Source organism: Pseudophryne corroboree, chromosome 10, assembly GCF_028390025.1.
Source record: "Pseudophryne corroboree isolate aPseCor3 chromosome 10, aPseCor3.hap2, whole genome shotgun sequence".
Taxonomy (NCBI): domain Eukaryota; kingdom Metazoa; phylum Chordata; class Amphibia; order Anura; family Myobatrachidae; genus Pseudophryne; species Pseudophryne corroboree.
Genome location: NC_086453.1, coordinates 343,795,528 through 343,815,786, shown reverse-complemented (window position 1 = coordinate 343,815,786; position 20,259 = coordinate 343,795,528). Strand labels below are relative to the sequence as shown.

At 46.4% G+C, this 20,259-nt stretch overlaps 1 protein-coding gene across 7 annotated transcripts in view; it reads left to right on the top strand.

Moving 5' to 3' along the window:
* Positions 1-18,235, top strand: part of APLP2 (amyloid beta precursor like protein 2) — an 85,089-nt gene extending 66,854 nt beyond the window's left edge. For 2 of the 7 annotated variants that reach the window (XM_063943640.1, XM_063943636.1), the window contains 10 exons: positions 55-129; positions 859-1,017; positions 1,478-1,606; positions 2,993-3,092; positions 3,188-3,361; positions 4,913-4,948; positions 6,431-6,507; positions 6,810-6,884; positions 16,126-16,281; positions 16,650-18,235. In XM_063943640.1, the coding sequence (XP_063799710.1) occupies positions 55-129; positions 859-1,017; positions 1,478-1,606; positions 2,993-3,092; positions 3,188-3,361; positions 4,913-4,948; positions 6,431-6,507; positions 6,810-6,884; positions 16,126-16,281; positions 16,650-16,751 (1,083 nt within the window). In that variant the 3' untranslated portion in view covers positions 16,752-18,235. The remainder of the gene's footprint in view (positions 1-54; positions 130-858; positions 1,018-1,477; positions 1,607-2,992; positions 3,093-3,187; positions 3,362-4,912; positions 4,949-6,430; positions 6,508-6,809; positions 6,885-16,125; positions 16,282-16,649) is intronic. The other 5 variants (XM_063943642.1, XM_063943638.1, XM_063943641.1 and 2 more) reach the window with 3 other exon arrangements.
* Positions 18,236-20,259: the final 2,024 nt, after the last annotated feature.

Below are 20,259 nucleotides of genomic sequence, written 5' to 3'. Positions count from 1 at the left end.
AGGGCTGTGCAATTCGAACCATCCACATTGTCGCTTTGTCTGCTGTTATTTCAGGCCAGACAAGAGTGGGAAGAAGCTGGGCGTCAGGCTAAGAACCTGCCGAAGACTGAGAAGCAAACCCTGATACAGGTAAAGGTTTCTTTGTTGGCGCTGTCTAGCGTGCTCTGGGTATTTGACCAAGATCCATTAGCAAGGTCTAAAATAGGAGCAAGTGGTTATGGGACTGACCTGATGCAGACACCTGGGTAATTATTGCATTGGGGAGCACCCAGCAATGGCGTAATATACATTATACCCCGTTAATGTGGTGGGTTTAGTGCAATATACAGTTCATGGATTGGAAGGAATCCTGATTGGTGTACGTACATCTCGGCTGGTACTGTGGCGTTTACTCCTTGCGTGTTACATTTTTTCCGTTGGGTCTCTGAAGAAAACCATTAAAGCAAATAAGAAAGTCTGACTAACTGTTCTTGCGCGTGAGACATGTAAATAATTGGCGCTTCTAAGCGTTGCCACGTTGGGCCTGAAATCTTATCTGTGAATTTTCCATCCATCGTGTCCTTCTGAAACCTTTAGAAACAGGAGAAGGAAAATTTGCTGTTTGGCTCTGGGTGACTTTGTAATCATCTACGGTCATGGTTAATGAGTGTCCGCTATAATGAGAAGTGTCGAGCAGTTACAAGCAGATTACTTCAATGATACGCACCTGAGTTCCAGCTAATGGATTTTTTTTAACCCCTGGCTCGTATTGAGGTTCCGGTCCTGGTGAAGTTTGGTCATGTCTCCCAGCTGTATGTGTGATTATGATAACAATGTAAAGTGTGCCTTGTACATCCTTCCGTTCTGCCTGCCTTGCAGCATTACCAGGCCACCGTGAAGGCTCTGGAGAAGGAGGCCGCCCATGAGAAGCAACAGCTCGTAGAGAGGCACCTGGAGCACGTGGAGGGCATGCTGAACGACAAACGCCGCGTTGCTCTGGAGAACTACCTTTCTGCCCTGCAAGCTCCTTCCCCCCGTGTGAGTCTCATAGGACCTTTCCTATAGGGCCAACGGCCCACTCTTCCATTATAAGGCCCACTGAAACACCCAGGCTTCACGTACAGTTTGTGTATCTATGTAGCTTTGTGTGGACAGAATCCAGAAACATTAGGACCTTCAAGGGAGTTGAGGTTTTCTGCTCCAAAGAAGCCTTTTTATTGGCTGTCGCATCCACTTATTATATATTCAGTTATTAATGATAATGTCACCTCTGCATAGAAAATTATAAAAATGAACCCTTCTCCCCCCCTCCTGGTAACCATTTATCTGATTTGTAGCGGTCTGCATCACAAGTTAAACCCTTTCCTAGTTCTGCCCGCTGTCGGTCACAACTCTGAAATTGTAATCTTTATGCATCGCTGTAAAACGTATGAAATAGGTGAAGCAACGCGTTTCACCGGCGCCGTAATAGTCTAACCTGCGTCTTGTTGCTTTTCAGCCCCACCGTATCCTCCAGGCCCTGAAGCGTTATGTGCGGGCTGAAAACAAGGACAGGCTACACACCATCCGCCACTACGAGCATGTCCTCACCGTGGATCCGGAGAAAGCCGCACAGATGAAGTCCCAGGTAAGTGCTCTGTTTCGGTTCAGTGCCCCGTGTCTAACCCCCTGGGACCAGTTTCTGTAGATCACATGATGTGACCATCCTCACGGTGGTGGTGGGGTTGGCACTTCCTGCAGGTACTTTTCAAGCTCCTGGATTTAAAAATCAGTTTTTAGATCAAAGCTTGTTTTTAGGGAGCATTATTATGTCAGGCCTGTCTGTGCTCTATGTAGTATCCAGGTCACGGTGCCCCCGGAAATAACAAGAAGCAGTAACGGTATATACAATATTAACATGGGGTAGTAGCATAGCCTGATTACATTCAGGGTGCAGAACATGGTTTTCCACGCGTCTCCTACCTCTGGCCACGTGAGGTAGATAACTGACCACGTAGGCATCTCTCCTCCCAGTCTCACCCCTACACTTACCCCAGCTGCACTGTACCACTGTCCCTTCTGCCCGCCCGCTGTAGGCGCCGTTACCAGTTACTTGCTCCTACTGCACATGCCTGACTTGGGACAGATCGTGGGGCATTACTATATAGATACTAGAGTACAATACCTTATACAGCTATAGTATAGTACAGTATACCCGGCCACGGTTTTAGTATGTCCTAACACCAAAACTGGGGCAGGGCGTGCTGGGACGTGTAGTTCCACAGCAGCTGAACTGCGCCAGGTTCTCCTACCCCTGGTATATATAAAGTAGATCCAGCAGACTGATTTTGGAGGCTTAATAAGCGGTGTAGGAGGGGTCAGTATAACCCCAGATCTCAGTAAGCCGCCGTCAGCCACCCATGCAGACAGATGTGCTGTTAGTCTCATATATGTGCACAGGAAGGTGATCCGACTCTATAATACAGCCCGTCACGGGTTCCTGGGGCTTGCAGCTTAGTGCGATGGCCACTGCTTATTGACCACTGCAATATTTTTGTTATTTTCACTTACTCTCCGCCTGCCTCATACGTGGGCTGAACGGTCATAGGTTGGTCCCTGTGCAGCAGTCTCTCGGTAAAACCTTGGGAGCTGGGAAATATGCGGCCTTTGTTCAGTTGTTCAATGGTTTCCTGTACAGGTGGTCAGATCATGCGTCGCAGTCTCCCCCTGGTGGTGAAACTATTACATAGCCATCCCAGTATAAAATGGTCTCTTAAGATAAACAAGTTCTCAGTGTATTATTACTGTTCTGTGATTACAGTCATTGTGTAAAATAAGGTTTGCTGTTGGGTAGGATAGAACGTATAGTCCGTTACACTGTATGGCTGTCAGTCATGTGTTAGGGCTGCAATATATCTTGCTTGGCCAAGCAGTACTCCTGTGTAATTCCCGGTGTCTGTGGCAGCTTTTGTGCCGCTGTCCTCTCTGTCATTCAGTGACGTGGCATGGGCTGACGGTCTCTTGTGTTTTTCAGGTGGTGACCCATCTCCGTGTGATTGAGGAAAGAATGAACCAGAGCTTGTCCCTCCTCTACAAAGTTCCGTACGTTGCTGATGAAATTCAGGATGAAATCGGTAACTATCTTTTGTACCATAAATACTCTGCTCTCCAGTTAGGAGGTTTCAGGGTCCTCACTCCTGTCCTCTCTCTCCTCCGCACCACCGTTCAGATGAACTGTTCCAGGAGCAGCGAGCGGATATGGACCAGTTCACTTCCTCTTTCTCCGAGTCACAGGGAGACGTCCAGGTGAGCTCGGAGGAGAGCGAGGAGACCCCAGTAAGAGAGGGCGCCCCCTTCCGACCTTTCCAGGTGAAAACCTTCCCGGCAATCACAGAATCAGAAGGTATTTACTCTTCGGCCGTAGTTTGTGGTCCGTCTGGGGACGGGGCACTGTTGTGTTGCTGGGTCTTTTTGTAACTGGAAACAGGAGGGATTTTCTAGCTTATATTTATGCACAAATTATTGGATCATAACGGTCATGAAGAGTAGATGAGCTTGCATGGACCTGTAAGCTTCTGTGTATGGCTATTAGAGGCTGGGTCTCTCTTTAACGCCCTTCATTAGCGTTATACACTGTTACTGCGCCCTTATATGTAGTTATATCAGTGTGCAGAGCAAAAAGCCTATTCGGTTACACTAAAAAATTGTGCCAGCTCCTGGGTCACTACTAGAGATGAGCCGGTTCTGGTTTTACTTGTATTTACTCGGTTCTCAAAACGGCATCTTATTGGCTAGCCAAAACAAGAGACATCCGTGAGCCAATGACATGCCGTTTTGAGAACCGAGTAAAACTGAGTAAAACCGAACCCACTCATCTCTAGTTACTATGGACCCCTTCAGTGCTGGTGGCAGGACCTACAAGTAAACCCTGACGTGTAATTCTTCCTTATACAGAATTCTCCATATACAGCTACCTACCTGGCCCTTAAATCTCTATACACTGAATATGACTTTGCAATGGATGAAGGGGACTTTTAAAAAAACGTTTCTGCCCTCCCACTGCTTGGCGGCCTCCTATGTATGAGCCTCCTGTAGTGTCCTCATACTCACTGCCAGGCCAGTGGCTTGGACGGTCAGAGTCTGCAGACAGGACGGGTAGTGTTCTGGCACCAGCCCTGCCCTCTGTGGTGGGTCAGCATGCAGGGACTGCTGGAACCTTGCAGATGGCCACTAATAAGCAGTGGGAAGGGGAGTAATGTTCCCTTCTCACATGCAGTAATATTCTCAGGTCACTGAGTCTTCTGCATCTTGTTCTTGTAAATCTGACTCTTAGTTTAAATACACTTGAAGTTCAAAAATGTTTGTAGTGTACGGCCTAGACACGGGGCAGATAGAGTAGCATGTATATTTTATATATCTTTATGTAACTGCTTTTTTTTATCCAGGCCCAGATGTAGAAGTTGTGTTAAACCGTTTTTTAGGGTTTTGTTTATTTAAAATTTTAGTTTTTTTTGCCCCCGTGACTGGTAGTTGGTACATAAATTACCTAGAGTCACATCCGAGCCTGAAATGACAGTTTTGTTAATTAATAGCAGCTTTTTGTGACTACATAACGACCTGCGTCCACACTGCATAGTTACGTCTCCCACAAGCATGCTATATAGACTGGAAGGCGCTGTATGGTCACCGCGCACATTAATGTACACTTAATGTCCAGCATGAGTAGATCTGTTTGTGACCGTAATGTGGAACCTCTGTCTCAGCGCACAGCCCTTCATCGCAGGGCACAAGTCTCTTGCTCTGCTCACACGTGAAGCCTGACGGTCACCCAAGCTTTTTAGTTATTTTTTAATCTCTTCTGCTTTTTCTATTTTTTGTTTTTCCTTATTAATCCTTTCCCTCTCACCTCCCCATTCTGCCCCCCCCCCCCCCCCCCCCCCAATCTTCTGCTTAGAATCGCAACGGGACTCCTACCTACCAGTGAGAAAAGGTTGGTTATGCTCTCACACCGCTCCCCCATCCCATCTCTACGTCTATCACTTTCACATTCATTTCCATGCGTGACCCTTTTACCTCCTGCTGAAGCCAGCAATTCCCATCTGGTTCCACATGGAAATCTCTAAACTTATCAATGTCTGGTGACTTAAATATCTGGTTCTCTTTCGTTCTTGAGACTTTGTCTACGTGGTGAGTTGCTGACTTCCTCCTGGTGAATGGGGATTGCTACCGCTCCAGTGTCTTTGGTTTTCATCCCAGTCTAGTATAATGTGTGAGGCGTAGGAGTGATGGATCATGGTACCTGTGTGTCTCACTTGTTACCGGAGCTGCAACCACATGATGGAACGAGAGGAGCATTTTGGTATGTACCCCACCGGTGTAGGGACAGTCACTGTAGCATAACCAGGATGGTGGTTTGGGTGGGGAAGAAGGTTGGTATCTCAATGATGCTTAATGTAAGAACCCACCAGAGGCCAAATCCCCCAAACTGATGTACCAACCACAATGTCAGTTCGGTTTTGCCTTAAATAAAAACCTCAAACTATTGGCTTTTTAGATTTCGAACACATCACAGGAATCTCTCCACTGGCCGCAATTCACTGTTACAATCTTCTAGTCGGATACATTCCTCTAGAGCACAGATTCTCAAACTCGGTCCTCAGGACCCCACACAGTTCATGTTTTGCAGGTCACCTGGAGATTTTTAAATTATGACAGTTGGTGATACACAGTGCAGCTGCTGGGTGACATGGAAAACGTGAACCGTGTGGGGTCCTGAGGACCGAGTTTGAGAACCACTGCTCTAGAGTGTACAGATGGAGCCCTGCTCATCTATCCCTTTAATAGGATTAATTGAGCCAGGGCCAGTCAGACTTAATCCCCTGCTGTATTATTCTCTCTGTATTGTATTGCAGCTGAGATCAATAGATGAAAGGCTTATGCTAATAAGCCTTGGTGCACCTAGGTGCAGCAGAGAAGCCTAGATGAGCGTCTACCATCGGTACCTGCACCATTGATGCATTCCGCTAGAGTGTACCTGCACCATTAAAGCTACTCTCTGAACCCTAATTAAGGGCTCTGGCAGGGGACGGTAACCTAACTTACTGTTACATTGTGTAACGCTACAGTGACTTACACCAATGCCGACTCGTCCTACAAACATCACTCTGTGCAATTGCTTTTATCTACGGTATTTAATAAATATCTATTTTGATACACCCCTTTCAAGGGTCAATGTAGATTTTGATTATAAATAAAAAAAATAAAGGGTGGTTCCTGAGGAGTCGAGCCTCGATATGATTGTGTAGAGCAACTTTCCCCGAGCAGAAGATTTGGGAACGGGGTTTATTTAGGGTAAACCGGTTGTCGTGCTCGTCTGCCTTCATGTGGTAGCAGCTCCAGGCGCAAGCCTTCCTTTCTTTCCCTGTGGTTTCCCTGCATCCCACCCTACTAACGTTCCCTGTTCTCTATCCAGGCTCCGGTATGGCGGATAAACCTCTCATTGGTGCAGAAGAGAAGATTCTCAACAGCAAGAGCAAAGCTGACAAAGTGGTGAGATGTTCCTGCTGACCGCTGTCCAGCCCAACCTATACCCGTAGAGATTGATAAAAGGGTGCTGAGGGGGGTTATAGGTCCGCAATGCAGATGGTTTAGCGGTGTGTGTCTGAGTCGGTTCTAGATTTGTACACCGTAGGGCTACATCATAACTCACTCTGGATATTCCAGACCAACCCCATCTCCAGTCTCCAGCTTTGTACCTGTTCCTTTGCTTTCCATATTTTGTGATGGACTTTTTTGTTTTTATAAATATATATATATTTTTTTTTTATGTTAACCTCCATGACTGTTTCCAGGTGATTGATGAGACGCTTGATGTGAAGGAAATGATTTTCAATGCAGAAAGAGTCAGTGAACTAGTGGATGAGCGGGTATGTATGAGGCATCGCTAAGACCTCTCCTGCAATGGGTGCACAGGCAGATCTGTGTGTGTATATAGGGAAAACTACTGTGATGAAGTGCTAACTTATGACATTGTCCTATACAGATGTGTTCTCTTACATCTTTGCTCTGTGCGCTACAAGTGGCATTACACAACGTGTGAGTGCCGCGTGCTCTGTAGCGCAGAGCATCTCTTTTTGCATTATTTTCCTGCGAAAATGCATCTTGGACACAAAATAATGCAATATGACGCACGAGCAGCTTCTGCTGATTAAAATGATATGCAACATGCCTATAATTTGTGTGTGAATGCGACTGTATTTGCATACAAAATGCTATGCTGCAGTGTTTTCTTGGAGACCACTGTAACGTAGCATTTCGGATGCAGATACAGCCGCTGTTACACACAGAATATAGACATGCTGCATATCATTTTTATCCGCAGAAACTGCTCGTGCGTCCTATCATTTTAACTGACGGTAGCAAAGATGTAAGAGGACATCTCTGTATGTCATCCCTAAACAAAACATGGAAACTCATTTGAAAGCTGTGACTGTTTTCTCGTGTCCTCCATCTATGTATGTGTGTAATATCGGTGTTGTGTCCTCATACGGAAGATCTTTTGATACTTTATAATTCTGCAGGTTGTGAATGGGATCATGTTTTATAAATGGGTAACTTGCATGTAGCAAAACTCCATTTAAATGCAAATAGTGCAACATTGCTTATTGGCTTAGGTATCTATTTGTTGCTAGAAACCCCTAATAAATTGTCAGTAGATTACTGTGACTAAGGGGAGTAGGGTAAAGACTGAAGGAGGGACGATCACAAACCTTTTTAGAGTTCCAGCCCATGCGTTGCATGAGTGTGATTGAGAACCAGCAGTCACACTCCTCTCTAAAAAGCTAAGCTGTGTGTTGAGTTTTTTTTTTTTTTTTTTTACCCCGTCCCTGATCCTGGGGACCAGGTCCCTCTGGGTTCCTCCTCTACAGCACGAGGTAGGGTTGATGTAGAGGACAGACATTCCTTCCCCTTTTCTTTGCTAAAAGATGTTAGGTGAAGCGTGAACTAAGCCTAATGTATTGTAGGTTTCAGGTCACTACCATTATCTTCTCTCTAGAAGAGTATGGGAATCCCTGCATAAGACAAATGATGCCATGGCTTGCCTATCTAAGACCACCACCGTTCCATTTCGGAAAGCTTCTACCTTAAGTGATTGTAGAGAGAAGAAATTTAATGCCGCCCTTAAGTTGTTTTACAATGCAGCGGATACCTATTTTTAGTCTTGGCTTGGGCCAGTAAGACAGCAGACCTAGACAATTCTTGTGACTCTTGTGAAGCATAGCTGTAAAGCTTCTGAATATCTGGAGAACTCAGGCCTGATTGATGCCAGGCTTCAAGCCTTGGCAGGCCGGGTCCTCTGGTTTAAGACTTCAGAGGCAAATTATTTCTGAGGTAATCTTATTCTGTCCCAGACTGGATAAGGCTATTTCTTTTGCCACAGGGACAAATGTAATCTCCTTGTTAATTCCCTTAAACCGAAGGTTTGCTCCTTTCATCCCATGGAGAAGATGAGGTGTCGGACCACTGGAGGACCGTTTTCTGCTCTCTTATGCAGATGGGAAAAGTGACTTGGGGGATAATTCAGACCTGATAGTAGCAGCAAATTTGTTAGCAGTTGGGCAAAACCATGTGCACTGGAGGTGTGGCAGATATAACATGTGCAGAGAGAGTTGGATTTGGGTATGTTATTTTGTTTCTGTGCAGAGTAAATACTGGCTGCTTTATTTTTACACTGCAATAAAGATTTCAGTTTGAACACACCCCACCCAAATCTAACTCTCTGCACATGTTATATCTGACCCCCCCTGCAGTGCACATGGTTTCTCTGACGTCCTAGTGGATGCTGGGAACTCCGTAAGGACCATGGGGAATAGCGGGCTCCGAAGGAGGCTGGGCACTCTAGAAAGATTTATGACTACCTGGTGTGCACTGGCTCCTCCCACTATGACCCTCCTCCAAGCCTCAGTTAGATTTTGTGCCCGGCCGAGGTTGGATGCACACTAGGGGCTCTCCTGAGCCTTTAGAAAGAAAGATAGAAATTAGGTTTTTTATTTTCAGTGAGACCTGCTGGCAACAGGCTCACTGCAGCGAGGGACTAAGGGGAGAAGAAGCGAACCTGCCTGCTTGCAGCCAGCTTGGGCTTCTTAGGCTACTGGACACCATTAGCTCCAGAGGGATCGACCGCAGGCCCAGTCCTTGGTGCTCGGTCCCGGAGCCGCGCCGCTGTCCCCCTTACAGAGCCAGAAGCAAGAAGAGGTCCGGAAAATCGGCGGCAGAAGACATCAGTCTTCACCAAGGTAGCGCACAGCACTGCAGCTGTGCGCCATTGCTCCTCACACACACTTCACACTCCGGTCACTGAGGGTGCAGGGCGCTGGGGGGGGGGCGCCCTGAGAAGCAATAATAACACCTTGGCTGGCAAAAATACCACAATATATAGCCCCAGAGGCTATATATGTGGAAAATACCCCTGCCAGAATATAGGAAAAAGCGGGAGAATAGTCCGTGGAAAAGGGGCGGAGCTATCTCCCTCAGCACACTGGCGCCATTTCTCCTGGAAGGAAGCTCCCTGGCTCTCCCCTGCAGTCTACACTACAGAAAAGGGTAAAAAAGAGAGGGGGGGCACTAAATTTAGGCGCAGTATACAATTATATAGAAAAAGCAGCTATAGGGGACATAACTCAGTTAGTCCCTGCATTATATAGCGCTCTGGTGTGTGCTGGCATACTCTCACTCTGTCCCCCAAAGGGCTTTTGTGGGTCCTGTCCTCTGTTGGAGCATTCCCTGTGTGTGTGCGGTGTGTCGGTACGGCTGTGTCGACATGTTTGATGAGGATAATGATGTGGAGACGGAGCAGATGCCTTTAGAAGGGATGTCACCCCCTGCGGGGCAGACACCTGAGTGGTTGAGCTTATGGAAAGAAATGAGTGCACGTATAGACTCCTTACATAAGAAATTTGACGACATGCCAAATGTGGGACAGCCGACTTCTCAGCTCGTGCCTGTCCAGGCGTCGCACAGGTCATCAGGGGCTCTAAAACGCCCGCTACCTCAGACCGCAGACCCAGATGTCGACACTGATACTGACACCAGTGTCGACGACGAGGAGTCTAACCTGATGCCCACTAAGGCCATTCACTGCATGATTGAGGCAATGAAAGAGGTGTTACACATTTCTGATATAAATACAGGTACCACTAAAAAGGGTATTATGTTTGGGGAGAAAAAACTACCCGTAGTTTTTCCCCCATCAGATGAATTAAATGAAGTGTGTGAAGAAGCGTGGGCTTTCCCTGATAAAAAATTGGTAATTCCTAAGAAGGTACTAATGGCGTTCCCTTTCCCGCCAGAGGATAGGTCACGTTGGGAAACACCTCCTAAGGTGGATAAAGCGCTCACACGTTTGTCTAAAAAGGTGGCACTACCATCTCCGGATACGGCCGCCCTCAAGGAACCTGCTGATAGAAAGCAGGAGGCGATCCTGAAGTCTGTATATACACACTCAGGCATTATACTTTGGCCAGCTATTGCGTCATCTTGGATGTGCAGTGCTGCCGCTGCGTGGTCAGATAAACTGTCAGAAAATATTGACACATTAGACAGAGACACGATCCTGCTAACCATAGACCATATCAAAGACTCAGTCTTATATATGAGAGATGCACAGAGGGAAATCTGCCGACTGGCATCTAAATTAAGTGCATTGTCCATTTCTGCTAGGAGAGGCTTATGGACTCGCCAGTGGACAGGAGATGCAGATTCTAAAAGGCACATGGAAGTGTTGCCATATAAGGGTGAGGAATTATTTGGGGATGGTCTCTCGGACCTAGTTTCCACAGCAACGTCTGGGAAGTCAGCATTTTTACCCCATGTCCCCTCACAGCCTAAGAAGGCGCCGTTTTATCAGGTTCAGTCCTTTCGGACCCAGAAAAACAGGCGTGGAAAAGGCGGGTCTTTTCTGTCCAGAGGCAGAGGTAGGGGAAAAAAGCTGCAACAAACAGCAGGTTCCCAGGAGCAAAAGTCCTCCCCCGCTTCTTCTTCCAAGTCCGCCGCATGACGGTGGGGCTCCACAGGCGGAGCCAGGTACGGTGGGGGGGCCGCCTCAAGAATTTCAGCGATCAGTGGGCTCGCTCACAGGTGGATCCCTGGATCCTTCAAATAGTATCTCAGGGGTACAAACTGGAATTCGAGGCGTCTCCACCCCACCGGTTCCTAAAATCTGCCTTGCCGATTGCTCCCTCAGACAGGGAGGCGGTGCTAGCGGCAATTCACAAGCTGTATTCCCAGCAGGTGATGATCAAGGTACCCCTACTTCAACAAGGCCGGGGTTACTATTCCACACTATTTGTGGTACCGAAACCGGACGGTTCGGTGAGACTCATTTTAAATTTGAAATCCTTGAACACATACATAAAAAAATTCAAGTTCAAGATGGAATCGCTCAGGGCGGTTATTGCAAGCCTGGACGAGGGGGATTACATGGTATCCCTGGACATCAAGGATGCTTACCTGCATGTCCCCATTTACCATCCTCACCAGGAGTACCTCAGATTTGTGGTACAGGATTGCCATTACCAATTCCAGACGCTGCCGTTTGGACTGTCCACGGCACCGAGGGTATTTACCAAGGTTATGGCGGAAATGATGATACTCCTTCGGAAAAAGGGAGTTTTAATTATCCCGTACTTGGACGATCTCCTAATAAAAGCGAGGTCCAAGGAACAGTTGTTGGTGGGAGTAGCACTATCTCAGGAGGTGCTGCACCAGCACGGCTGGATTCTGAATATCCCAAAGTCACAGCTGGTTCCGACGACACGGCTACTGTTCCTGGGTATGATTCTGGATACAGTCCAGAAAAAAGTGTTTCTCCCGGAGGAAAAAGCCAGGGAGTTGTCATCTCTAGTCAGAGACCTCCTGAAACCAAAACAGGTATCAGTGCATCGCTGCACGCGGGTCCTGGGAAAGATGGTGGCTTCTTACGAAGCAATTCCCTTCGGCAGGTTCCATGCCAGAATCTTTCAGTGGGACCTGTTGGACCAGTGGTCCGGATCGCATCTTCAGATGCATCGCTTAATAACCCTGTCTCCAAGAACCAGGGTGTCTCTACTGTGGTGGCTGCAGAGTGCCCATCTTCTAGAGGGCCGCAGGTTCGGCATACAGGACTGGGTCCTGGTGACCACGGATGCCAGCCTTCGAGGCTGGGGGGCAGTCACACAGGGAAGAAACTTCCAAGGACTATGGTCGAGTCAGGAGACTTCCCTTCACATAAATATTCTGGAACTAAGGGCTATCTACAATGCCCTAAGTCAAGCAAAATCCCTGCTCCTACACCAGCCGGTGCTGATCCAGTCAGACAACATCACGGCAGTCGCCCATGTAAATCGACAGGGCGGCACAAGAAGCAGGATGGCGATGGCAGAAGCCACAAGAATTCTCAGATGGGCGGAGAATCATGTACTAGCACTGTCAGCAGTGTTCATTCCGGGAGTGGACAACTGGGAAGCAGACTTCCTCAGCAGACACGACCTCCACCCGGGAGAGTGGGGACTTCATCCAGAAGTCTTCCAGATGCTGGTAAACCGTTGGGAAAAACCACAGGTGGACATGATGGCGTCCCGCCTCAACAAAAAGTTAAAAAGTTATTGCGCCAGGTCAAGGGACCCTCAGGCGATAGCTGTGGACGCTCTAGTGACACCGTGGGTGTACCAGTCGGTTTATGTGTTCCCTCCTCTGCCTCTCATACCAAAGGTATTGAGAATAATAAGAAAGCGAGGAGTAAACACAATTCTCGTGGTTCCGGATTGGCCAAGACGAGCGTGGTACCCGGAACTTCAAGAGATGCTCTCAGAGGACCCGTGGCCTCTACTGCTCAGACAGGACCTGCTACAGCAGGGGCCCTGTCTGTTCCAAGACTTACCGCGGCTGCGTTTGACGGCATGGCGGTTGAACACCGGATCCTGAAGGAAAAGGGTATTCCGGAAGAAGTCATTCCAACGCTTATTAAGGCCAGGAAAGATGTTACGGCAAAGCATTATTATCACCGCATATGGCGGAAATATGTTGCATGGTGCGAGGCAAAAAAGGCCCCAACAGAGGAATTTCAGCTGGGTCGATTTCTGCATTTCCTGCAAGCAGGAGTGAATAGGGGCCTAAAGCTAGGCTCCATTAAAGTACAGATCTCGGCTCTGTCTATTTTCTTTCAAAAAGAACTATCTTCAGTACCTGAAGTTCAGACATTTGTGAAAGGAGTGCTGCATATTCAGCCCACGTTCGTGCCTCCTGTGGCACCTTGGGATCTCAACGTGGTGTTGAGTTTCTTAAAATCACATTGGTTTGAGCCACTAAAAACCGTGGATCTAAAATATCTCACGTGGAAAGTGGTCATGTTATTGGCCTTGGCTTCAGCCAGGCGAGTGTCAGAATTGGCGGCTTTATCATGTAAAAGCCCTTATCGGATTTTCCATATGGATAGGGCAGAATTGAGGACTCGTCCCCAGTTTCTACCTAAGGTGGTGTCAGCGTTTCACCTGAACCAGCCTATTGTGGTGCCTGCGGCTACTAAGGATTTGGAGGACTCCAAGTTGCTAGACGTGGTCAGGGCCCTGAAAATATGTTTCCAGGACGGCTGGAGTTAGAAAATCTGACTCGCTGTTTATCCTGTATGCACCCAACAAGCTGGGTGCTCCTGCTTCTAAGCAGACTATTGCTCGCTGGATTTGTAGTACAATTCAGCTTGCACATTCTGTGGCAGGCCTGCCACAGCCAAAATCTGTAAATGCCCATTCCACAAGGAAAGTGGGCTCATCTTGGGCGGCTGCCCGAGGGGTCTCGGCTTTACAACTTTGCCGAGCAGCTACTTGGTCAGGGGCAAACACGTTTGCAAAATTCTACAAATTTGATACCCTGGCTGAGGAGGACCTAGAGTTCTCTCATTCGGTGCTGCAGAGTCATCCGCACTCTCCCGCCCGTTTGGGAGCTTTGGTATAATCCCCATGGTCCTTACGGAGTTCCCAGCATCCACTAGGACGTCAGAGAAAATAAGAATTTACTCACCAGTAATTCTATTTCTCGTAGTCCGTAGTGGATGCTGGGCGCCCATCCCAAGTGCGGATTGTCTGCAATACTTGTAAATAGTTATTGTTAACTAAAGGGTTATTGTTGAGCCATCTGTTGAGAGGCTCAGTTGTTTTTCATACTGTCAAACTGGATATAGTATCACGAGTTGTACAGTGTGATTGGTGTGGCTGGTATGAGTCTTACCCGGGATTCAAAATCCTTCTTTATTATGTCAGCTCGTCCGGGCACAGTGTCCTAACTGAGGCTTGGAGGAGGGTCATAGTGGGAGGAGCCAGTGCACACCAGGTAGTCATAAATCTTTCTAGAGTGCCCAGTCTCCTTCGGAGCCCGCTATTCCCCATGGTCCTTACGGAGTTCCCAGCATCCACTACGGACTACGAGAAATAGAATTACCGGTGAGTAAATTCTTATTTTTGCCCAACTGCTATCAAATTTGCTGCTACGATCAGGTCTGAATTACCCCCTTGGTCAGTTTTCGTGCAGTAGGCATGATGGGCGACTACCCACCCTAGATGTCTTGTCTGCTTCTCTTCCAGGACCTGTGGTTTGATAACGGATGCCTGCTTGAGGGGCTGTATCCTAGATCTTCTGAAGTTCTCAACTGTATGATTTTTCACTTTCTTTCTGGAAATAAGACCAAGCATTTGCAATTCAGTCGTAGATGCCCACAAATGGTAGTCTTGGAAGAGCAAAGAAATGTTTTCATCATAATCTCTCCTTGATCCAGAAAGAGGACCGATTCTTCTGAACTCCTGAACCCTAGGTCTTCAGCGGCGGGGTAGACCAGTTCCCCGAGTACCAAACTCAACAGTATAAAATAGTGTGGTGTCCATGCACATCAAGGGCGTATACTTGTATGTTCCAATCTGGTAGTGAAACTAGAGCCTCCTCAGACTATGCAGAGATTGTTCGTACGGAGAACATCTGATTTCGGATGGATCCATTGCACCAATGATAGGGATGGCGCAAATGCTCCCTGACAGTGCTGCTTGCAACTTCGAATCATCCTCATTGTTGGCATGTGCTCCTGAGATTGTGTAACCCTGAGGGTGTTGCGGCCACAGTCATAATGACCGTTGTATGAATGAATTCTGATGACGTATCTTCCATGATCAGACTGGTTGTCTTTGCCTTGCTGACTGTATCATCCCTGTTCCATCTTATACTCTACCCTAAATTACTCTATTTTCCCCTTGAAATCACCAGTTGCCATCACACTCTGGGCTTCAATGGATGGAGGTCTGAGAGACCTTCCTGAATTGACCAAATTTACACCCCCGCAAATGTAGATGTTTCTTTGTCCCATAAATGTACTTCTAGCATCCCGTGTTGTAGTTTCATGAACATTGGTGGAATAAGATGGTTTAGTACCTGGGCTGCTTGAAGACCATATGCCCCCAAACCACACCCAAGTCTGGGCTACATCTACATGTGAAACGTATGTTTTTGCAGACTTTGAAAACCATTTGACAGTACAGGTTATAATGATATCACTGTTTGTTTGGTGAGAGTGAGGGGTTAGCTTTTGTTGAAGACCTAAATGTCTGGTTTGCTGCTGTTGAGCCGATGAGTGACCTTGCGTTCATGACAAGTGGACTCCTCAAGTATTCAAATTATTATTATTATTATTAATCATTTTAAAATGCTACAAAACTGAAGCCGAACATTCAGCCATATTTCTCTTTACTGTATTCATCCAGAGGACGTTACGGTCATTACCTCCTGTATAAGCTATGTGCGTGCCATTCACCTTGGGGTCAGGCCTGTTCAAGAAAGGGCTGCAAGGCTGTCAGTTTAAAGATTATAACTTTCCCTTTTAGACTGTGTAATTATGTGCCTTCCCGTTCCCAGCCCAGTAAGAACATGTGGTGCATCTCTAGATGCCAGTATGGGGTTTATGGTCTTTCCCTGGGGCCCCGCGTTTCCTGGGGTATCCGGATGATAGCTAGACAGTGCCTAGGTCGCCACCATATGGTCGATGCATGAGGTCAACAGGAACAGTCTCCAGCCCACTATGACCATGCAAAAAACTGAACGCTGATGCGTGATGTGTATTCCTCACAACAGTTTTTATGTTTGTATCACTTGCAGGACACAGACGGACCCCTGCGCAGTGAGTTCAGCTTCAGCAGCGGCACCCTAATTGGCTTACTCGTCATTGCGGTGGCCGTGGCTACCATCATAGTCATCAGTCTCGTCCTGCTGCGGAAGAGGCAATATGGCACCATCAGCCACGGGATTGTAGAGGTGAGTGCCTACACTAACCGAGAACAAGAAGCTAACTCTTCAGTGCTATCGTAGACCGATGTTTGTATCTCAGCCGTTATAGGGCAACCATGAACTGTTTCATATGAAACCATGATTAAAAACGGGCAGAGGCCGATTTACGGTGTACGCATGGATGTACATAGAGGTGCTTGACTGTCTTCATGCCTGCTTCTGAACCGTTAATTCTGCCCAGTTTGCACACTGATTCAAATGTTCCACCATCAGCCCAAATATTCCCTTAATTAATGTGGGAAATTGAACCGGTCAACATGGTTCTCTTCCAGCGTTTTACTTGATTTCTATGTTTTTATTGTGATTTGTGTACTAGTTCACACTCTGTTTTCCAGGTGGACCCCATGTTAACCCCTGAAGAACGTCACCTGAACAAGATGCAGAACCACGGTTATGAGAACCCCACTTACAAATACTTAGAGCAGATGCAGATCTGAGACACCTGATGGAGTTTGGGAGGGGGGTGGGTGGGGCTTGGGGTACATAAGCCTGGGTAAGGGGGTATTTAGCGGGAAATGGGGCCAAAGATAATGATCGGGGGTTGATTTGGATTTCACTACTGACCAATTGTGTTGGAGAGAGGTTGCCCGTTTCCCCGGGCACTCTTGGACTCTAAGTATCACTTTCGAGATTTCATTTTTCCATTTTATTTTATTTTTTTCATTTTTTTTAAATGGGTGACAAAATAGGTAATACGGAGTCTTCACTGAATATTTTATCGCTGATCTTTTAAGATGTAGGTTTTTTTTGTTTATCAGAAAGATGCCATTCAGATCACTTTGTGTGTGTGTGTGTGTGTGTGTGCGTGTCTGTCTCTTGCATACTATATAAATATATATAAATATATATATAGATAAATGGGAAAATGTTTATTTCTGGTTTCAGTAGAATGTGTGTTTATGCCGCCTCTTTCTATTCTGCTGGCTTATTTAAAAAAACAAAACTGAAAAAAAAAAAAGTACAAACGTAAATGAATCAAATCATTGAAGTTAAAATATTGGGAATGATTACTATGTAAATTGCTATCATTGTGTTGCTGCTTTTATTTTGTTTTTTTGTTTTTTTCTTTAACAATGGACGGCTGTTAATAGAGTGGTGTTCGAGGCAATCTAGCTATAAAGTACGGGGGGGTCCCCGTGTCTTGAGTGGGGCAACGCTTATAAGCTGCTGTCGCACTAACCTGTTAGACTGGATGTTCTTAAAATCCTGCTCGTGGGCAGCGAATGTGTACTACTGATGTACCCATTGGGTGTCTGGGCCCGTGGGTATGATGCTAGGGAGCGAAGGTTACCAGGGAACAATGCTTTCTTGTTCTTGTCCATTCCATACAAAAGTTGATTTCTAGCCATTTGGGGTTTGTGTGGGATTGCCAAATTGGTACAGTTGCACTTTACTCACCCCTTCCCCAAATTATAATATTGGTAGCAAGAAGAATGTGGGGACTGATGTAAGACACAAGAGGGACGCTGAATGCCAGCTTATGGTTTTGGGTCCAGAGTCGATTAATCACTGTGTGGCAGCGGACTGGGCACACTGAGTCTCCCGTCCTGGTTATAACATGTGGGTGTAGGGGGGCAGCGCAGGTTTCTGGAGTTTAGATCCCCACCCCGTATCTGTACTGCTTGTAAATTTAATGTCCGCAATCACTGCCTCATCTCAGATTTTATTACTTTCATTAAGGTTCCGGTAACCTGTGGTCGTTTCGTCTTTATACTTTTTTTTTTTTTTTTTTTCTATTCCTCTTTTTTATTTTACTGTGTTTTTAGTTTTTTGTTTTTTTCTCATTCCCCCCCCCCCCTGTCCTTTAAATTCAGATCGCACTATGCACAGATCCAACTTTAACCTGCAAGATCCTTTTTGTGTGTTCTGTGGGGAATGTAAAAATTGGAAAACACATCAATAAACACTAACTTCCATAAAATGAGCGGTGTCCGTGTCTTGCTTACTACTGTTATCCGCTACATTTTGCCGATACGGCATATTGCTGCCACTTGTATTAAATGTCAAGTCGGATCTGCATTCCTCCCATAATAAACCATCTTCTTTTTAAATGCAGTGTAAGTACATGGATACTGTTCTCTGGTCGGATTAAAGTGAATAGAAACTATGTAATGCGTATTGTAATGGTTATCGATGGAATTGTTGGATGTCCCGGAAGATCTTCCAGTGTTTACTCTGATGGGTCATCATTTTGACATCTGAGGTACATAGGAGAGAATGCTTCCCCCAACTCTAGTGATTTTCTCAAACCTCTGTAACTAGAAACATCTTTGTGAATACCACCAGCAATAGTAAAATGCCTGATAACAGAACAGTTGCATCTTAATTTTGGTTAAGAGTGGGAACATATATATTTGTCACTGTCGCAGGATGTTTTGTGTATTAAGTGTGCGCTTTCATGTAGTCCTCATCGACATGCAGGTATCCACACGGGCACACGGCAGGCAGCGAAGGCACTCCCGGGTCCTGGGGTGTCTGAGCTGTAGGAATCTTACAGATGAAAAAGGTGGGTGTGGTTCATCAAATCGACAGTGTCTAGGTCGACAATGTTTAGGTCGACCACTATAGGTCGACAGTCACTAGGTCGACATGGATGGAAGGTCGACAGGGTTTCTAGGTCGACAGGTCTAAAGGTCGACATGAGGATTTTTTTTTTTTTTGTGTCGTTTTCTTCGTAGAGTGACCGGGATCCCAAATTAGTGCACCGCGTCCCCTCGCATGGCTCGCCATGCTTCGGGCATGGTGCCTTCGCTCCGCTACCGCTTCGCTCGGCACACTTTACCGTTCCAATCGTAGTCCACGTGGATCGTTAAGTATGAAAAAATTCAAAAAAAGAATATTTTTTTGAAAAACTCATGTCGATCTTTAGACCTGTTGACCTAGCACATGTCGACCTAGAAACCCTGTCGACCTTCCATCCATGTCGACCTAGTGACTGTCGACCTATAGTGGTCGACCTAAACATTGTCGACCTAGACACTGTCTATCTTCAGACCGGATCCCGAAAAAGGTAGCTACCAGAGGACCACTGTAAGTGGAGCCATTTTGCAGTTAGCAGGACTCTGAGTCTGTGAAGAACCTCTTGTAAGTAAGTGCAGCATGGGGGGAGCAGAGACTTTATGGGATGTGTCTGTTGATGGGGGAAGGGGGATGGGAGCACGCAGTCTAGAATGTGGAGGGGGAACGGGAAAACTCATCAGTTAAACAAAAATAAATAAGAAAAGAAATTGGCGCTCTTGGTCTGCAAATTACTCAGATAATCTGAACAACAAGATGGCCAGATTAATATTTCCTTACTCATTTCCTTTATGTAAGGGTGTTTCCACACTTACTGACCACCCTCTGTACTTAACATTATTTCTCTCCGAGCGTTCTGTCTGGGTTGCCCCAGTAGTGTGTGGTTATGCCAGCCTCAGCTGTAACTCTTCAATAAGTGAAGAGAGAACAGTTTTGCAAAGTGCAAAATATGATAAACTGTTACAATGTATCACTCACTGCCTTAACTCACATTCATATCTATTAATGTTATTAATTCATGATTGGGCACTGCGTTCATTTTGCTCTTTACATAGTACATTCCTATGGCAATGTCTGAGTAAAACATGGGGTCGATGTATCAAACAGTAGAGAAGTGGACCAGTGGAGAGGTTGCCCATTCGCCCAATGAAGTGGTCTTGTCAAGGCTTCATAATGCCGCTGGTATAACCTTTCTATATTGTCTCACAGTAGCCAATTGGAATTCGCAATGCCACTCAGATGACTTCAGGCCCAGATCAGGAACCCATCACAAGTAAGGGATAGGGTTGGTGAGGTTTTTTTTTTTTTTTGCAAAACAAGTTTAATATGAACAATGCTAACAGAGAAACAGAATTGTAACACACGTCCGTATAAATTTGGGGCTATGGGAGTAGGGGGACCCTAGAATGAATGTTTTTCATGCTATTT